Source organism: Amaranthus tricolor, chromosome 8 (assembly GCF_026212465.1).
Source record: "Amaranthus tricolor cultivar Red isolate AtriRed21 chromosome 8, ASM2621246v1, whole genome shotgun sequence".
Lineage (NCBI taxonomy): Eukaryota > Viridiplantae > Streptophyta > Magnoliopsida > Caryophyllales > Amaranthaceae > Amaranthus > Amaranthus tricolor.
In genome coordinates this window covers 31,576,302-31,597,094 of record NC_080054.1, presented here as the reverse complement: position 1 = coordinate 31,597,094, position 20,793 = coordinate 31,576,302, and the positions used below count along the sequence as shown (strand labels likewise).

Below are 20,793 nucleotides of genomic sequence, written 5' to 3'. Positions count from 1 at the left end.
ATAAAGTTTAACTTCAAATCATAACAAATTATTCTGATAATAAAAACAAATGTTACCAAGGAATTTCAAGTGAACCGACCATCTTAACTTGGTGAATCAAATAATGCGTCACGAAAAAGCTCAAGCTAATAGAGCTCTTAATTCGATTCTTTAAACTAGAAGGATGCATTATCTCACTGACCTAGCCAATTTGATTAAAAATAATAGAAAATGAGCTCTTCACTAATAACAACCATGAGCTTAAACAAGAAGACTCTTATTTTTAAAAAATTAAATTTATAAAAATACTTATTTTTATAAATTTTCATTTAAAATTGACTATTTATTTACAGTTATTCTTGTGAGCGACCATTTTATCGATGAGACAATCTTAAAACAAAAAGTCAACATTTTTATTTTCTTTAAATTATATTAATTAAACTATTTAATCCATATATATAATACGTCTTTCAGAAAAACCGTCTCTCACAACAACATATGATTTATTTTTCTATAACAACATATGATTTATTTTTCTATTAATGAGCTCAACTCATATAGTCATTGACATTGTCATTGAAAGGCCAAAGCCCATTATCATCGCACTTGTTTTGCTCCCCCCTAAATTCTAATCATATCAAACAGGACTCTCTCAGTATCAATAATCTATCTTCCCCAATCGCCGCTTCCTTTCACTCTATCTATCAGCCCTTCCTCTGAAGCGAACCCTAATTTTGTTTTTGCTACTTGTTTTTCATTCGATGGCGGCCACATCTACCTCCACCGATTCAAACAATGAAGGACCACTCCTTAGTGTTGTCAGCAAGCGACTCCGTGCTCTCCGCAAAAAGCTCAATCGCATTCTTCAAATGGAGGATTCTCTTTCTCAAGGCAAAACTCTTAACAAAGAACAACAAGAAGTTCTCCGCTCTAAATCGTCTGTTCTCGCGCTCATCGACGAACTGGAGAAGCTTCGTGCTCCTCTTTCTACCGCTCTTCACGAAGAAATCTCTATCGCTCTCAATTCCTCCCAACAACAACAACACCAACACCAACAACAACAGACTCAGGAGGAACAACTCTCTACTAATAATAATCACCTCGTCAAAGATTTGTTGCATTTGATGTATTTCGGGAGTTTATTCGATGTCAAACCTCAAGGAGAGTTCACTTCTTTGATGTTGACACGCACTCATGAGCGTAGTTGTTGCTTAACCTACGATTATGTCACTGATGATGCTACTGATCTTCTTGTTGAACGCGATTTGGACTTAATTTCTGCTTTGCAAGCCTTGATAGTTTCTCGTCCTGTCAATTCCGCTTTATCTCATCAAAATGCTTTGGAGACCTGTCTTAATCACGCCAATCTTTGGCTTTCAAATTCCGATGAACTTATTGATTCTCATTCCAATGTTACATGTAATTTTATTGCTTTCTACTCCTTTTTTTTTTCTTTTGTTAAATTGTATTTGAGTTCGTTTATTTGAATTTTATTTGCCTTGATTTGTTCAGACGCTGGATTGAGGGAGAAATTGAATAAGATTATGGCTTCCGATTACTTCACTGCTACACCACAGATGAAGGGCCCTGGTGAAGTGGCAGCGGCTGTAGCTGTTGGAAACTTCGGTTCATTTCAAGTTCCAATGCACGAGACCATGGTTCCTGTTGAAGTACCCGTTCATATTGAGGGATCTGCTGAGCAATTTCAGGATACGGTAAATGCACAAACCAAAATTAGCTTATATAATTTGATTCTTTTCTATAGTTTTTGCTTGATGTGGATTGGGAATACCAATTATACCAATGCTAGTTTTGAAAATTTCTGAGAGCTATGCTTCTAACTTTCTATATTGTGTCTCTCAATCTGATAGATAGATGATTTATTATGTATTAGGACTCTTCAATTAGATTTACTCGAGTAATATTCCTCGTATATCGCGTTCTGAGTCGCTCAAAAATGCGGACTAGCTACGTTTGTGGATACAATCAGATTATGTCTGTAAATGTGGTTGGTATTTATAATATTGGTGGTATTTTGTATTCATATAGGAAAGATGTGAATTGCCAATATCTTGTGAAACCCCAAGAAAGTGGTAATGTTGGCCGTCACGTTGGCTTGTTGCTTATTATTTAGTACCTTATTAACCAAAATTATGATGCTGCTGTCTCATGCTTAATTTATTCAATCAGTTTTCTACCCAAAGTCTTGTGTTTGCTTGTCGTCACTCCCATCATATTAGAATTTCATATTATATTTTGATTATTTGATTTATCCCTTGTCATGTTTTATACTCTGCATTTTTCATCATCCTGTATATTTTTTGACACCGTTCACTAATCACTATATGTTTATTTTATATTTTTAATCTATAAGTTATAACATATTAAAGTGCAATTTTGTTTGATTCATATCGATGTAAATTTTATTATTATTAATTTTCATAGTTTTTAATTATTCATGATTCGACATTAATGTGTACAAATACAAATGGGGAGATGATATTGGGATGAAGGGAGTATATAAATTCACTTTTCTATCACACAAATGGCTTTATTAATTGATTACTTTCAGTATTAAGTGAAAATTTGTGCCCTGATTTTCTATTTGGAGTGGGTTTGGGTTTTTATCTTGTGAATCGGACCTCCTAACATGGAAACAAACATTTGGGGTCTGTCATTTTGATCCTCTATCTTGAGAATAGTGAAGTTAAATATTATTTGTGATAAGCTGATTGCAAAATGACCTATGCTTTGTATATTTTTATAGGTCTTCAAAGAGTTTCTTGTCACTTAGATTTGACTACTTTTAGTTTTTGAGGTGACCTTAGTATTCACATGAATTTTTAAATATTGAAGATAATGATTTTTTTTTTTAGAAGTTAAAACAATGTGATTGACATAATTGGAGTTGTAGCTTATAGGAGGCTTTGACCCGATCGCTATTTGTGATATATGAGACTCGTCACACAAGTGCATTTGATGGAGTGACTGTAATCATGATTGGTAACGACTATTTTCTGTATATGTATCCTTTCTTCGATGTTGTAAAATAAGCAAACAAAGTTGCAGTAAGACGTTTGGGGGCAAAGATTGATTTCTTGCTTTTGGTTTTGAATATCATAAGGGGGTAAATCTGAGATTTAACAAGTAGGGATGGGATTAGAAATATGAGCAGATAGGACATCCAGAGTCCATGCAAAGATTTGATTCATTCCTGGTCACTTAATTGTATGTATCAACACTTAATTGTGATTCTGAGATCTAATAAGCAATTTTGGACTCAGAATGTTTCAAAACATCTAGAGTAAGTTTTCTGTCCCTATTTTATGTATCAACACTTTAGATTTACTTTAATATAGATATATTAATTTTCTTTTCTAACTTGTATGCGGGTATGTTTCTTTCATGTTCTCCTTTATACATCAGACCATTTCGACCTCGTAAATCAACAAATCATACCTTTGTATAACTAGTCCTTAGTTTTAAAAACCCTACTTTGTGCGTGCTTAGGCATGTGCAAAGATATAAGAAAAAGTTTAAGAGTTGTAAATATTGAGGAATAAATAAAGAGAATTGTTTATGATGATTGGGACATATGCAAAGATAGAGTATTAGCGAACTGATATGAAAGATAGCAAGTTGGAGCTCCAGAGACTTAATAAGGCGAGGAAGTCTGAAGATGACTTAGAGAACAGGAGTGCAAAATGATATGAAAGAATTAGGACTTACAAATTGATATGGTATAAAATCTGAATGAATCGAGAAGAAGAGTCTATGTGGACGACCATTGAAATTGATATTGGTTCATGTAGTTGAACTTAATTTTTTTGGGGTAAAGCTATCCGTGATATTGTTGTTGTGTGCGTGCTTAGGCACACCTCGCATGAAGGCTTTTGAAAAATCTTTTTTCGTCGTCTGGCTAGGCGTAAACTTTTAGTTGCGTTATGCACATTTAATTTTTCAACGTTAGTAAATGATATTTTTATTTGTCATATAACAAATAGGCAAATAAGCTGTCTTCTTTGAAGAGAGAATGAAAAAGAAGGGTTTGCTTGTTTATGAAGAGAGAATGAAGAGAGAAAAAGAGAAAGGGACAAATGAAATTAAATATTGCTTACAACTTAACAACTTTGTGGACCTATGTCCTACGGTCTCCATATGACTGTCTTTTAATTTTCATGTTCTAAATAATCACCTCTAAAATGTAGCTTTAGGTACCCGTCTTGTCTGTCACTTTATTTTTGTAACTTAGCACAATGATAAGTCTTTGCGCCTCGGTGCACCTTTTAAAACTTACATTATTGCTTATTTGCAACCATGGAGTTTTTTCATTTGCTGTTGGCAATTATTTTTAAAGTTTTTTCTTCAATGTATCAGCGATGAGCTTGATGATGTGCCATTTTCTTATATTTGATAGTAGACTCGGCTCTTCCCTTGAAAACAAAAATTAAGTTTGTTATGATCTTATTATTGCATGAATGTATGAATCTGGCTTTAATCATAATACTCATGATGACCATGTGTTTCTTTTTTGGTTGTGATCACTGTTCAATCATCATTTTAACTTCGCTATTTACTGATGTTTGAAGATGCTCATAATAGTTGCTTGGGCCATTGAGCACTGTGGTGTGTGAAGTTTCTTGCAGACTAGGGCCTTAGGCATAGTTTGAGCGTGTATCAAGTGTTCAAAATATTGTAATAACATTTTGTAATCTTTGCTCCTTTATGTGATTATTTAAAAATTTTGTGTTATGGTGAGAAATGCGATGTGCGAGTAAGAGATCAATTGCTACGTATTAATTTTTTTTTCATCATCATTGAAGAGATGTGTTGCTTTTTTGAGCTGTTTCTTTCGAGAAGAGCTTGTCACTGATACAACTCAATCTTACATCACATGTGTGACATTCCTTGTGTGTACCTTTGTAATATTTATTGTTCTTACATGATGGTTTTTTTTTTTTTGTGTGCATAAATAGTTTTTATGTGGGGCAGAGTTTTATGATTCTATTTTTTTTGTTGGATGGGCAAGAGTGATTTCAGAATGGTTAGCATGGGAATAGGTGAAGATAGTATGAAGGTTGTTATTGATAAGAGTATGTAGCGTTGCTGGTATTTGTAACTGGTACGAAAAGTTTCTAAGACTGGCTCCGGGAAGCAAACTATTTGGCGGTGATTCCTTTTGCCTCTTAAATTTCTGATTATCTTGATGGTAGCTGTCTTGATCAGGTCGTTAATGTTAAACTTAAAACTCGCCAACCGTATTTCTAGAGATTGCAATTCAAGCTTTATCAACTTAGAAATGATGATTGGTTAACTTTTAGCAGGTTATTGGAACTTTGGAAGTACAATATTTCTTCTGTTTTCTTTTTTGGAAGTTTCGGGCAAGGAAAAGTCATTGTATAGTGTGGATTTGTTTGATACTGTCTGGATTTATGTATTTGGTACACCTGAGAAATTTCTGACCAGTATGAAGTTGAATCATAGCAGTTAGCTTTGGCATCACTATTTTGGTTTCACAAATTTAGTCCATGTCTTAATGCTCTTATCCTCCTCCACGAGGAGCGCATAGTGGCATAGTTATATCGGTGCTTGTTTTTTTGCTGGTGGGGTGGGGTGGAGAGGGGTTGCTTGTTAGATGGAAGCTATAGCTAATTTTAAGGAGTAAATAAATAAGCTTCATGTAGGAGAGCTTCTCTGACGTTCATACTGAACAAGTGCAGGAGGAGAATGCAGCTCATTATGAAGAGTATGAGACGGTTGAAAATCAAACTGTCAGCACTGATGCGTGTCAGAAGGTTTGTTATTGGTTTGGCAACACCATTTTTGTGTTTCAGATGTTAACTTTGTGGTTTTGTCTCAGGATGATGCAGAAGCAGAGAATGCTTCTGAGGTGGTTTTGAACCAAACAGATCAAGATCAATCACAGGCGGAGGAAGAGCACGGCTACAAGAATGCGGACTTCAAGGATCAACAATACATGCCTAGAAGAGGTTCAAGAGGTGGCCGTGGTTATGGAGGTGGTCGTAGAGGTTACCCTAATGGACGAGGAGGCAGGAACGGTGGCAGGGGAGGTGGCCCCTACCAGAATGGGCGCAGTCAACACCAGTACTATGAAAACAACTACTACCCTAGGAATTATTACAATAAAAGAGGTGGCAGGGGAGGAGGTAGTGGTACCGGTGGGAACTCATACTACAACAATTCAGCCGCGGCTCAAGGCAACCACACCCAAGCAAATATGGGGGTAGCATCATAACACCAGAAAACTTGAAGCTAATTTTGGGTTACTATTGGCTCATTGTTGGTGGGTTCTGGTGATGTTTTTGCAGTGCCTTTGGCACTGTTGCGTTTGTAGGTCTTTATGATGAATTTGCCAATTTGGATACCTCCGTTTGGCTCTCTGCCTTTTCTGTAGTCCAGTGAATAGATGGGTTTGGCCAAAATCTAATATAACATGACCTAGACTCTGGAGAGCTCATCATGTTTTGCTCAGCAGCTTGTTTTTCTAGCATATTTTATATTTTATGCAATTTTCTTAAGTAATTTTGATGCAATCAAGATAATATACTCCTAAAAATTTGCAGTGGCACTATCACCTAAATGCATGAAATGCATATTTGTATTTCTAAAATGCTTTCGCATTCTGGGCAAGTACGGGGAGAAATGTTGCATGAAGCGAACTACCATATGAAGCATATTTTTCTCGATATCTTTTAACTTGCAAAATGACATTTTGATTTTTACTGTTACACTATTTATAGATGTTTCGATTTTCTATAATGAATTATCCTTAACAAAAAATAGTCATGTTCATATGAACTACGGTCAGGGTTTGGGGAGGAAAACAAGGCGGTAACTCGTACCCATAAAGGAGAGTGTGGTCAAAGAGTGCTCTAAAAAGATCCACAAATGAATCCTCACAAAAGACTCAATAGACAAAAACACCCCTATAAATAAATAAAATACATATTAATAGAAACTAGGTAGAAACAAATAAAAAATGATACGTAAAAGGCAAACAACTAGTCTCTTGGGAGACCGTCTCTTTGAGAGACGTATTTCAAGTCCAGCCCATTAAAGATTAATACATACTTACCATATTCTTAATGCCTACTTACATTATCCCTAATACTTCCTTACCGTATTCTTAATACCTATTTTCAATATTTTAAATGTCTATTTACATCATTCTTAATACCTACTTACAATATTTTAAAAAATATACAATGGGCCGATCCATTTAAAAAATGGTCTCTCAAAGAGACCGTTTCTCACAAGAATTTGTGAAAGGCAAAGGCAAAAATAACAACACCAACTAGAAAAAATAATCATGTGAGATTTATTATATTCATTTTAATATGCAGCTTTACAAAATTTACTTAATTATTTTTTATTTGTGCATAACTAGTTCGGTTTGTTAAATAGAGAAAAAGAGTTTAGAAATAATTTTTTTTATTGCTTATGTTATTTATGTTTGATCAACATTTGATGATTTGTATTTATAAGATAAAAGTTAAATATGTGCATAGTATATTCTATTCGAGTTTATATAGTTAGTTAATTTTTTTAATTGATCATTTAAAAATTATAAGAAATCACTTTAACATACTAAATGTATATGAGTTAGCCTAGAAAATAGTCACACCATGAAAATCATCTCATTTAAAAATTTGTGTTTTTATTATGCATTATTTTTTATTGTTCTATTCACTAGCTCATACTCTATTTCATTTAGTCACACTATCTAACTCACACTTCTAAAATTTACTTTGGTGCACATATTTTGGTGTGAACAAAATTCATACAAAACCTTCTCATATATAAGAGTTCTAGTTAATTTAGGAAATAATTTCATAAAAAAAAACTAAAACAGAAGCGACCTAAATAATTTCTTCTAATTAAGGACAATATATGCATCTAAACCAACTAAAGATATCATAGAGGATTTTGAAAAAAATAATTAATTCTAATAAGAGTATTTTTATTTTTATTTTATCTTATTTTTCAACACTCTTCTTCAAGTTGAGTCAAATTGGACCATGGGTTCTTTAATGGCCCAACTTGCATAGAGGTTCTCCAAATGTTCCTAACACATGCTTTAAATTGGATTATGGGATCTTCAACACTTAACTTTCATAGAGTATCTTCAAATAGTTGCTCCAATTGCTTGATATCTTTCATGAAATTTTTTGACCTTGTAAGAACGTTATTGTAACATTCGAGAAATTAATAATTTAAGACGAGTGAGTTTAAGAGAATTGCAAGTACGAGGATGACCTTAAATACACATGACATAAAACATTCCTAATTTAATTTCTCTCTTCTTTTCCTTTTCTTTTAATTGATTTTTTTTTAAAAAAAAAAAACAAAAACAAATACCCAAACCCTTCCTCCCTCTCTCACTTCGACAAACCCAGAAACTAGCCAAACCACACATCCAAGAACACCTTCCTCCTTCACGATATTTCCTCTGAAAATGGTCGAAATCCTTGCTTGAGTTCTTCTAAAGTTGAGCAACCTTCTTCCTCATTCAATTCACTGATTTTCGAGTGGAAACCACGTAATCTCTTTGCGATATTTTTTTTTAAGTAAATGATCAATGCTCTACATTCTTGATTGTTTTGTGTAAATTATGGCTAATTGATCTTTCTTGCTCACTCTCCTCTGAATTCGAACCACAATGAGTGTAGAAGCATCCAAAAACTTCCTTCCTTGACCTTGATTCTGCCGAAATGGGAAAGGATAGAGTGAGTTTTGGTCCGGTTGCATAGACAACAAATCCAAGCCGAAAATCAAGCATTGAATCTGGTTTTTTTTTTCATTTCTTGCTGCTGCAACAAGAAGGTAATCCTTGTTTTCTTTTTATGCTTTTCTTAAATAAATATGGTCTTATTGATATAAAGATAAGTTTTATTAATATACTTTCACTTGTATATTCTTTTACCATGTATTAAGCCCTAAACATTGACGAATTTTGGAATTTATATAAATTAATTAGATGAGTTATTAATCGAGAAATTTATGGGAAACCTCAAGTATTATTATATGTGTGTTTACTTTTAGTTAAATGAATCTAGTGATGATTGATATGTGATTATAAGAGATTGTGATTGAGGATTTTTGGGGAAGAATTCTAAAATTCAATGTAATTTGGGTTTTATAATGTATAAATGGTAAAATGTTCATCGAATGTAAGAAACAATTTGTTGGAATTATTAATTAGTATGAAATTTACAAAGATTAGAATATCGATAGGATGTTGGATGTAGAAAGATTATGAAAACTTAATGTTCTTAAATATTAGGAGATACTTGTGAAATTACTAATAGTGGATAAATCTTTGTTGTTGTTATTAATCGAATAGTTGGGTAATTGTAAGTGTTGGATATAACCCTTGATTTTATATCATTGGATGTTCTTGAAAGTATTTAGGGTTTGTATGGAGATCATTAGTTGAATGGATAAATTAGCTGTATTCTTCTATCTAGATAGTTTGTTATTCTTGTTTGATTTCTTGGTTTTGAGTTTAGATGAACCTAGAAGTGTTTGAATTGGAAATACAAAGGGAATTGTGGAGATGTATGATCTTTATAAGAATATAAGCTGATCTTTACAAGAATATAAGCTAATTTAAAGCAAGGTTATATATTTTGATGTTATTGGGGGTTGGAGTTAGAACTTGCGCCATCTTTGAAATAGGAATATTAAAAAAGAAGTTGGAACTAAGATGCGGTCATAGGAGGAGAATGAGTTATATGAACCTAGTTTGTAGTATCGAACGCTTTGTTGTGATGTTATATTTGTTATGCTTAAAAGGCGACATCATCGAGGAACCCTTCTAGTTATCGCGGAGAAACAGAGTTAGCTTCTTGAAGCGTCCTTGGTGAGTAGTAACGGTCCCTAAAAAGGGGTTTGGCCAGACTACATTCTTGAAAATAAACTTTTTACTAAAGCTCTTTTGAAATTGAAAGTTGTTGAGACAAATGTTGTTGTGAATGCTTATGTTGATAATATGATATAGTCAATGGATCGGGCTTGCGAGCTGGTCATTGACGGAGTTGAGGAACATTGTTCCCTACTCCCTATTTTAGAGGCGAATTGTCATTTAGATATTGACTAGCTTCACCCGAGAGTGACATAGCCTTAGAGCTATGGGGCACCTCTCAAACTAGACTCCCTGTGTGCACATAGATCTAGGAAACTGATGTTGCTTTTAAATCTTTGTTTTGAATTACTGTGTTTTATTGTTTTGGATTGTTACTTCTCATTCAGTTTAATCTGATCCTCTGTTGTTTCCAACTTTTAGTTTGTTTACAGATCGGAACCGGCCGAAAACTATGGATTAAAGAAGTTGATTAGAGTTCTAAGGATGTTATATTGAGCTGAGCACGTTAGAATTTTGTAGTTTTCTATTAGGCTTTGATAATTGTATATTAGTCTAAACAGTATTGGTTATGTTGGACTTTTATAGAGACTTTTATGATTACTTTATGATTTAGATAGATGTTTGGATTGAGAATTAGCTGATTTAGCTATGTTTTAAAACTAAAGAATCATTTGCACAAGTTTTGGAATTGAGATTTGAGTTTCTAGGGAAGTAAACCCCGTGATGGTCCTGTTTACTCAGTCAACAGTAAGTCGCGTTGTTACAGTTACACTTTTCGAACCTACTAAGATCATAGCTTTTATTATCCTTTTGTTTGAACGAGAACGTCATTACTTTTAAATCCTTCTAACATCAATTTTTTTTACTAGAATGACAACATCATTCTTTATGAACTCACCATGCTTTTTTTATTCAACAACTTTTATAAGAAATAGTCTTCTTGAGAGACGTCCCCCATAAACCCAGTCCATAACACTAAATTCAATATATATATAGTTCGGACTTTTATAAGTAGAAGTAGGTATTTTAATGAGTCATAATATTTATTTTTTTTCGGTAGAAGTAGGTATTATAATGGTTCACCAGTATGTATTTCACATGTATAAGTAGGTAATACACTAGTAGAAAAAATCTCATTTGCTGCGATTTTTTGGCCATTTTTTGCTGCGGTTTTGGCCCCCAGCAATAGTGATAGCAGCAAATGTCCTACTTTAAATGCTGCGGTTAAAAACCGCAGCAAATAAGAGCATTATTTGCTGCGGTCAGAGGCAAAACCGCAGCAAATAAGGAGGGGTATTTGCTGCGGTCAGAGGCAAAACCGCAGCAAATAAGGAGGGGTATTTGCTGCGGTCAGTGGCATAACCGCAGCAAATAAGTGGCATTATTTGCTGCGGTTATGCCCCTGACCGCAGCAAATACTTCTAATTTTTATTTTTTTCTTTTTCCGTTTTATCCTTATAATAATCCAATAATAATACAATGTAATAACAATGATTAATCCAATGATAATCACAGATAATCAACAATAATCTCTTTGTAATAATAAACTCTCGCTCGTATATATATAATATAATATTATGTACGTACATATATATATATATATATATATATATATATATATATATATATATATATATATATATATATATATATATATATATACATATATAATATACATTAAAGTATAAAAAATAATCTATAATAATTATAATTTATCAAGGACAAATATTAGCAAGATACGCGGCAATCTTGTCTTTTAATTCGCGCATCTCGCCACTTCTCAAAGGGCGTGTTTCCCTCGGAATGTCGTTTAAAACCTATAATATAATATAAAAATAAAAGATTAATATAGAAACATTAGATTTTACCAATAATATATTTAATTAAGAACGTAACAATACTTACGGCATCTATATTTTTGACTCCAAACTCCTTCACGGATTGTATAATATCATCCATATACTTCAGCGCGTAGTAGCCACAGTCAACGGAAGAAGAAGGTTGTTGAAAGCACTAAGAGAAAATAGATGTTAGTGTCAAAAACGGTTTAAAACGCATAAAATGGCAACTTAACACGTAATTTCTAGCATATGACTACGATTTTCAATTCTAACCACTTCAACACATTAATATATACCAAATAGTGTTTTGTGCCAAGTTTCGTGCAAAACAAACCAAGTTTGAGCTACTTTACGCGCGAAATTGACAAAAACGCTTAAAAACCCTTAAAATCGCAACTTAATACCTAATTTCTAGCATATGACTATTATTTTCAATTCTAACCATTTCAACACAATAATATATGCTAAATAGTGTTGTGTGCCAAGTTTCGTGCATAACAAACCAAGTTTGACCTACTTTACGCGCGAAATTGACAAAAACGCTTAAAAACCCTTAAAATCGCAACTTAACACGTAATTTCTATCATATAACTATGATTTTCAATTCTATCCAATTCAACACAATAATATTTACCAGATAGTGTAGTGTGCCAAGTTCCGTGCGTAACAAACCAAGTTTGACCTACTTTACGCGCGAAATTGACACAGCAGCAAACTAGCGACCAGACCACCTTGCACGACACGTGGAGACCAAACCTATGCATCTAAATAGATGCATTCTATATCAGTACCTGAAAGAGTATGAATAGAAATATATTAGAACATATATACTTGTTTATAACAAACATATTTAACCAATGCTTATAACTTTATCTTATAAAATTAGTATAACTTTATCTCTCCCTAACTCAACACTCTTATTGAACATATCAATTCTCATTTAAAAATAACGTCAGTAATAGGATCATATGGAGTATTAGCAATTGGTTAGTTGATATTTGATTCAGAATGTAAGTTGTAGTCTTTAATGCCTTACTCTAGAGTAAGATTGAATGGCAAATCATACGTCTTACCATGTCCTTAAGGACTTTGTTTCGTAATTTAGCTACACCACTCATGCTATGTGACACTAGCATGGTGTAGTAAGAGACAATCCCATATTGTTCTAGGAATTTTGCAAATGGTTACGGGCATTGTTCGCCTTTACCTTCATTTCGACCATCATAATCACCAATACAATTGGATATGACATTCTTAATTCGTTTGTTAAGTTGATTTCAACTTTAACTTTATACACCTTGAACAATTCCAGTACTTAGGACATCTCATGAATAAGAAATAAGTAAGCAAATCTAGTATAGTCATTTGAATGATACAAAATGTTGTTGACCATTCAAAGAAGGTGTAAGGCTGACCCACTAATGTATGTAAGTATCAACTCTAAGATTCATATAGCTTTGTATTTACTCAACTTCTTATGTTTTATTTGTTTGCCTTCAATATATATTATGATAAATTCATATATATTAACAACATATAAAACAATCAAAATAAAATCACATTCATAAACTTGGACAACAAATTAACATTCATATCAACAACTCATTCATTTAACCATAAACAAACCAACCTAATTTACAAACTATAAAAAAAATTATGATAAATTTAAAACTTAAAAACCACAACTACATACACATTCATAAATAAAATGAAAAAATTACTTAAAAATATAACAAAACATGATATATATGATAAACAAAATTAGTATATATACAAACGGTTAACACACAGCCATAATTTTCGAATTTTTCCATGAATATCTTGCAAAACTTAAAAGCTTAACAAATTAAAAGGACAAAAAATACCTTAATGTTGTGGGTTTTGAAGATGAACAAGACCAAAGTATTAAATTTCGTGGGTTCATGAACCAAGAAGATGAAGAACTGTTAACACACAGCGTTTTTTGATAGTTTGCAGATGAAGATGAAGAACGACTTTGAAGAAACTGATGTACGTTACGTTTGTGAAGATGAAGAAGAGGAACGAAGCAGATGAAGATGAAGATGAAGCGTTTTTTCAATGGGTTTGAGACGTTAACGTTTAAAAGCAAAGTGTTCTGTGTATACGTATGTAGTCGAGTTTCTAAAATGGCGGGTTTATTTTAATTATTCTAACGGTTATTTGCTGCGGGCCAACGTTAATTGCAACAATTAATGTGTTTCCTGCAAAATAGAAAAGCTTGAAATGGGTATTTGTTGCGGGCATTCAATTAACCAGAGCAATTTGAAGACTTATTTGCTGCGGGCAAGTAACAAACCGCAGCAATTAAAGCTTGAAATGGGTATTTGCTGCGGGCATTCAATTAACCGGAGCAATTGGAAGACTTATTTGCTGCGGTCAAGGCGTAAAACCGCAGCAATTAACAGTTTTTTTTAATTTCTTTTTCCTATTTATTGCTGCATATATAAAAAAATCGCAGCAAATGATAAGCAGCAAATACGTTTTTTTCCACTAGTGATATGATGGTTTGTAGATATTTTTATCAATAAAAGTATGTATTTCAATGAGTTATAGCAGGTATTTTTGCCAGTAGAAATTAGTACTTTTATGATTCATATGATACAATACATTGCAATTACCTTGTATCTAAAAACACCTAGTTATCAAAAATGTCTACTTCAGTTATTAAAAATGTCTATATTTAGTATGTAAAAACACATATTTCAACATGCAAAAACATCTACTTCTATATGAAAAATACACTAAATATAACCATTTTAAATGTCTATTTCAACTATTTATAATGCCTACTTTCATATCAAATAGACAGTCTCTTTGGACAATTTGTGTACTTTTTAACTTCGAATTGAACATGAACATCATTCTTTTCGAACCCGCCAAACATCAATTTTTATACTTGAATGAGAATGTTACTTTTCTAATTCACCACACATTGTTTTTTTGAGTGAACGAGGATATTTCTCTTTGAGTTTTTATTTGTTGATTTAAAAAGAGGCGTTTTTGGTATGTATTGTTGTTGATCGAGACTTTTTCTTTGAGTTTCATGATAAAGGATTACTATCGGAGCTTTTATGATCAACAAAATAACGTTACGGCTTTATTACTATGCTAGAAAGAGAAAGCAAGTTTTTAAAAATGATTTCTTTATTCATTATGTTTTCTATGTTTGATCAACATTTGATGAGCTCTAATAGAGAATTCTAGCTTAGAAAATATATATTCTTAACAAATTAAAAGAAAAGAAACATAAATAATTTTTAATAAATTAGAAAAATGTATATTCTTAAACCAACTAAAATATATCATAAAATATCATGGAAGATTTTAGAAAGAGTAAATAATTTTAATAGGAGTATTTTTATTTTAATCTTATCTTTTTAGCAATGTTAGCTTTCAAAAAGTGTATTGACACACTGTATACGTATTTTGAAAAAAATTACGTAAAAAATTAAAATAGAGAAAATATAAATATAACAAGATGCTAAACCAAGAAAAAGATTGTTTCACGTAGTATTGATATAGGATAATTTTTTTGGATGAGATTCCAATTTGACCATGTGTGTTTCACGCAGTAAAGTCGTAAAGATGCTATTCTAATTGTTGTTCGTGATATGTTATTTTTCGGTAAGCTTGTAATAACTTCATGGAATGATAATGTTTTTATATGTGATTAAAGAGGAAAATTCTCATTTTACCTTTTAAAGGTAATGAATAATTATTCCTAAATATGATTTTCTTTAAGTTTTGATTTCTTTTAAAAAAAAAATTTATTTCGGTTTTTAATTTAAGGAAAATTAAACTACTATGAAATTACTGTGGGGCACTAGTATACTCGAATTGTCGATCTTCGGATAATCGAGAATTTAATTGACCAATTCGATCTCAATATTCTCAACGACCCATAAAATTATTGCGGCATCCTGTTGTGTTTATTTGGTGCATCTTGGGTCATTTGGAGAAAGTGGAGAAGCGATGATGTGGTTGAGCTATCCTCGTCCACTTATGGCCAAATTGTCAAGTAATCAAATCAACTAAAAGTTTAAGCTAATAGTTGAGGCCCCAAGATATGCTATATATACTCTAACACGCCCCCTCACACGAAAGCCTTTTGGGTTAGAAGTATAGATGCAGTACATGTCCTCCTAATACATGACGCTAAATATTTCACTTTAAATGAGGAGTGGTTGAGATTTGAACCCATGACCTCTTGTCACACTGGCTTCTGATATCAATTTTGACCATTTTGTATAATTTTGGTGATTGAGTTTTTCATTGAGATTAATAGCTTGGTTGGAACCACATTCTTTGTTGGTCATGTTTGTGATTAGTTGGTGTAAGATTTTTACCAGCTGGTTCATTGTGATTGATGGTTTAGTCATTTTTTCAGTGTTGTTTTTTGTTTGCTAGTTTTTAACTTCTTTACGGGTAAAAATAGGTATATGATGAAGCCAAAATAACGGTATTAGTCCCTTGAACCAAAGGGTTTGTACCATGATAAAATTGTCATTGGATTTGACATAATAAGATCCATATAAGAGGAAAGTTAATTTCACACAAATCCGATGAGTTTTCCTCCTAAAATCAATTGGTAATAGAAGGATTAACCCATCAAGCTTATATGTTAGTTAATTTTTCTCTAATTCTTCGATTTATAATCATATTTAAGTTATTTTTTTCAACACTCCGATAGAGTCAAAAATCTTTATTAATTTTTGAAATATAAAAATTGTGTATTTATGAGATATGCATAAAATAAAATAAAAAGTTGGTGTTAGGAAGTGGAATGAAAGATGCTTCAAAGTTGTATGTAGGTGTTGTAAAGCATGACAAATTGAGAATGGAAGAGTATTGTTGGTACTTGGTATTAGAATATATATTACATTTGATTATTTGTAAGAAGCATTTTTTTTTAGAAGAATCTAATTAAATTAAGTGATGGAAAAGACTGAAAAATAAAAGGTTGCTCGAGCGACAAGACCAATTTGAAAACACAGATTCTTATATGAGAACGTCCTCGTGTGAGACATATCTTATAATTGGGTTAAATAGCCCAATAATAGAAACATTTAGTTTTATGGGCTTCTTGTTTTGGGATCGTCTCACCGTTAGACAGTCTCATACAAGACGAAAATATTATTGATGACTAAAAGTAAATATTCTTTCCAGTGTTAATCTGCTGGTTGAAAAGTACTGGAATTAACTCGGAATTGTAACTTTGAACATAAACTAAGATATATATATATGTACAGATGAAACATGAAAGCATCTGATGCCAATTTGGATGGAGTTATTATTGGATTGGAGTATCAAATTTTCATCTATAAAAATTGAAATGATAGTTGAGAATCTCTAAGAGTGGAATTGAGATGGGGAATCGTTTAGGGCGTGGTAAACCCCCTGCAGTGCTTGCTATTCACTCCACGGATCAATGGAACGCGCATTTTGAATCCTCAAAAAGGTCACCCAAACTGGTAATTTTCCTTTTCTTACGTACTTATAATAATGTTGTCTGTTGTTTCACTTCTCGGCTTTTTAACTTGTGAAGATGGTGGTGGACTTCTCGGCTTCATGGTGCGGACCCTGTCAATACATGGAACCAATCCTCAAAGATTTCTCGATTAAGTTTGGGGATGTCGAGTTTATCAAGATTGATGTGGATGAGCTGGCGGTACTTAAATTCTCTTTGCTCCAATATAATTGGCATGTATCAGATGCTTAATCTATTGCTACTTATGCAGGATGTTGCTAGTGAATTTGGGGTTGATGCCATGCCAACTTTTGTATTTTTCCACAAGGGCAAACAAGTTGACAGACTAGTTGGTGCTAATAAGGCTGAACTTAAGCTCAAGATCTCTCAACATAAACTCTAATTATAAACTCCTTCCTAATTTTCATCAAATTAATGCATTATTAATTATAATTCAACTTTAAATCTTCACATATTATATGGACTATTGTGTTTCATTACACTTGGAGATTACTCTTATACTTATCTTGTGTGAATGTAACATTAATTAAATTGAATCAACTCTTTGCAAAAGTTTTTTCTTTCTAATGCAAACTCTCATTACTGAGTAAAAAATTACACCGGTTCGATTGGTATATTGGGCTATAATGTAAGGCCCATATAGTGCTACAAAAAATAAATCATGAATTGCTTGTTCTTAATAAAATCAAGTGATTCATTAACTTTTGCTTTATAACCTTTCGTAAATTATTGTGAGAGACCATCTTTTAAAGAGGTGGTCGCAATTGGAACCGCCCATTAGATTTTTAGAAAATACAAAAATGAAAATGTAGTGTAGCTGCACGCTTAGTCGGTATGGGTTTAGGATACCTCAAGTAGGGGTTCACAGTATGTCAAGTAAGGGTTCACAGTATGTCAAGTAGGTATTTTTAACATGCTGAAGTTGTCAATTAGGTGTTATGAGCTATAGGTGTTTAGGTTGTTTGCTGTAAGAGTTTAAGTTATGTGTTGTAGGTGGTTAGGTTATTTGTTATATTTGTTATGTGCGTACATGTTTATTATAGATATTTATGTTATGTGTTGTAGATTTTTTATATTATGTGCTGTAGGTGTTTAATTTATTTGGTGTAAGAGTTTATGTTATGTGTTGTAGGCATCCATATACTTACAAAAAATACTTTAAATGCTTACTAAAACTAGTTTAAAATACCTGCTAAAAATTATAGTAGGTGTTTTTGTCAAATGCGTGCGCATAGTAGGTATTTTTGTATATTGGGCTAGGCTTTGGAAGCCATCTCTCAAAGACACGGTCTCAAAAAAAAACCTTTTAAATGGCCCACAGTTAATAATAGCGAGTCATTTTTTACCATAGGTTTAGACACGAAGACGTTTATGTTGGAAAATAATTCTTCCCAATGGTTATCTTTTAAATTTTTAATCAACAAATGTTTAGTTTATTAAATTAACAAATGTTTAGTTTATTAAATTTTCGATTTGGGCGCGAAGATATTTATTTTGAAAAATGATATTTTTCCACGCTTATTTATTTTTATTTAAAAAGTTCAATTTATTTTTCAAACTTTCACAACACTAGTTGCCTAGTGGGATTTTTATATGGCTTATATGAGGCGGAAAAAGAGTTTGAATAAGGCTAATAAGTTAAAATATTTGAGTTGGATTAAATCATTTACTAATTATTATATGATGTAGTTTTACCGTAAGACTCACACTATACAAAAGTTAAATAGATTGACAAATACAAATATGTAAATATAAATTCTTTATTTTAACGTCGTCTCACTTAGAGATAATCTCTCATAAAAATATGTGCAACACTATTTTAGAATTTAGTTAAGGAATAATACGGTAAACTTTCAAAAGAGTTTCATATAAATGTATTTTATTTTATGGCATACTTCCAAGTTTGTACATATTAAAGTTGGGACAAGTCTCATCGATGGCAAATCATAAATAGAAAGAACACAAGATGGCTGTATAGCATCTTATTTATACCTCTTGCATACTAATCCCTCTTATTTATTATAATTGTTTTATTTGCTTTTTAATAGTATTTATTGATTACTCTTAATTTGTATTTTATTTTTAAATATTAATCTTTAAATTAAAACATAACTAAATAAGATCTTATTTAATTTGTCTTAATGTAAATTTCTTAATATCAACTTTTATAATTTTTACTCAAGCAAGAATAAACGTATTTATAATTGAAATAGTGTATCGGTGAACATGCTATAATAATAGGTATTAAGAAGGAGTATTTTCTAATCTTTATCTAAAAAGTCAATTTATCTCATCTCATCCAAATATTCCTTTTGTGGGCTTAAGTTTTTTAATTAATATACCTATCCATGAACTTAATTATTAATGTAACACCCCGTTAAAATATCGAAAAACAAATATAATTATTTAATTTAATTAATTATTTGATTATTTAATTTAATTAGTTATTTGATTGTTTAATTATCTAAGTGGTACTCGCATGTTATCGCGTAACGGTTTTTCGTCTAACAATTAAACCGAACAATTAATTAATCAATTAAAAAAATTTAAAAATAAATTGGTAAGGGGGAGCCGGTTGTGGAGTGGCTTTTGGGGAGTTTGTAACTCCTCCCTTAATACTAATTCAGGGGTAATTATTTTAGGCATTAAGGAATGGAATTAAGGAGGTTAATTAAGCTAATGACCTTGGACTTTTGACTCACAAAAAAATCAGAAATTTTTCTTCACATTTGCTTTAAAACTTTCGGCCAAAGTGTAGTATTGAGAGGAAAAGTGAGGAAAATTCATAAGTTGAGTTTTTGGGTGTTTAATTGTATTATTCAATCTTCAATCCTTGAAATTGTAAGTTTTAAAATTTTAATTCTTTAATCAAAGTTTTGTTTTTTTTATTTGTATTAAAAGAATTATTGTTCTTAGTTTTATTTTGGTTATTTTAATACATTACACATTTCTTTAACAAAAATTTAATTTGTTAGAAGGAATTGTGTTTATGTGTATGTCTTCTTTTTTAGTTTTCATGATTTATAATTATTTAACAAAAATTTAATTTGTTAGAAGAATTATGTCATGAGTTACTTTATATAGTTCTTTTTCCATGATTTACAATTCTTTAACAAAATTTAATTTGTTAGAGGAATTATCTTTTTTTTCTCATGATGTTTTTATATAGTTCCATGATTTATAATTCTTTAACAAAGATCTTGATTTTGTTAGAAGAATTAATTTATGAGTTATTTTATATAGTTTCAATGATTTATAAATCCTTAACAAAATTTAATTTGTTAAAAGGATTAAGTCATGATTTTTTTTATAGTTTTCCATGATAAGTAATTCTTTAACAAAATTTAAATTTGGTATAAGAATTATATTCATGTTGATTTCAAATAAGTTCTTATGATTAATATTTCTTTAACAAAATTTTAATTTGTTAGAAGGAATAAAAATATATGGGTCAATTTATATAGTCACTCATGAGTTCATAATCCTTTAGCAAAATTTAATTTGCTTGAAGGATTGCGTTTATATATTTTGATTGAAGAATTTTTTTTTTTTTAGATTATGATTCTCTAATAAAATCT

The 20,793-nt window shown here is 31.5% G+C and overlaps 2 protein-coding genes across 2 annotated transcripts; both read left to right on the top strand.

Annotated features, from left to right (window-relative positions):
• The first annotated feature begins 469 nt into the window (after positions 1 to 469).
• Positions 470 to 6,522, top strand: LOC130820759 (uncharacterized). The gene is made up of 4 exons (XM_057686262.1): positions 470 to 1,398; positions 1,492 to 1,694; positions 5,700 to 5,774; positions 5,840 to 6,522. The coding sequence occupies exons 1-4, from the start codon at positions 741 to 743 to the stop codon at positions 6,233 to 6,235; spliced, it is 1,332 nt and encodes a 443-aa protein (XP_057542245.1). The 5' UTR covers positions 470 to 740; the 3' UTR covers positions 6,236 to 6,522.
• A 10,305-nt stretch (positions 6,523 to 16,827) lies between these two features.
• Positions 16,828 to 19,968, top strand: LOC130821345 (thioredoxin H2-like). The gene is made up of 3 exons (XM_057687060.1): positions 16,828 to 17,198; positions 17,273 to 17,395; positions 17,466 to 19,968. Exons 1-3 carry the CDS (start codon positions 17,094 to 17,096, stop codon positions 17,595 to 17,597), a joined length of 360 nt encoding a protein of 119 aa, XP_057543043.1. The 5' UTR covers positions 16,828 to 17,093; the 3' UTR covers positions 17,598 to 19,968.
• The last annotated feature ends 825 nt before the right edge of the window (positions 19,969 to 20,793 follow it).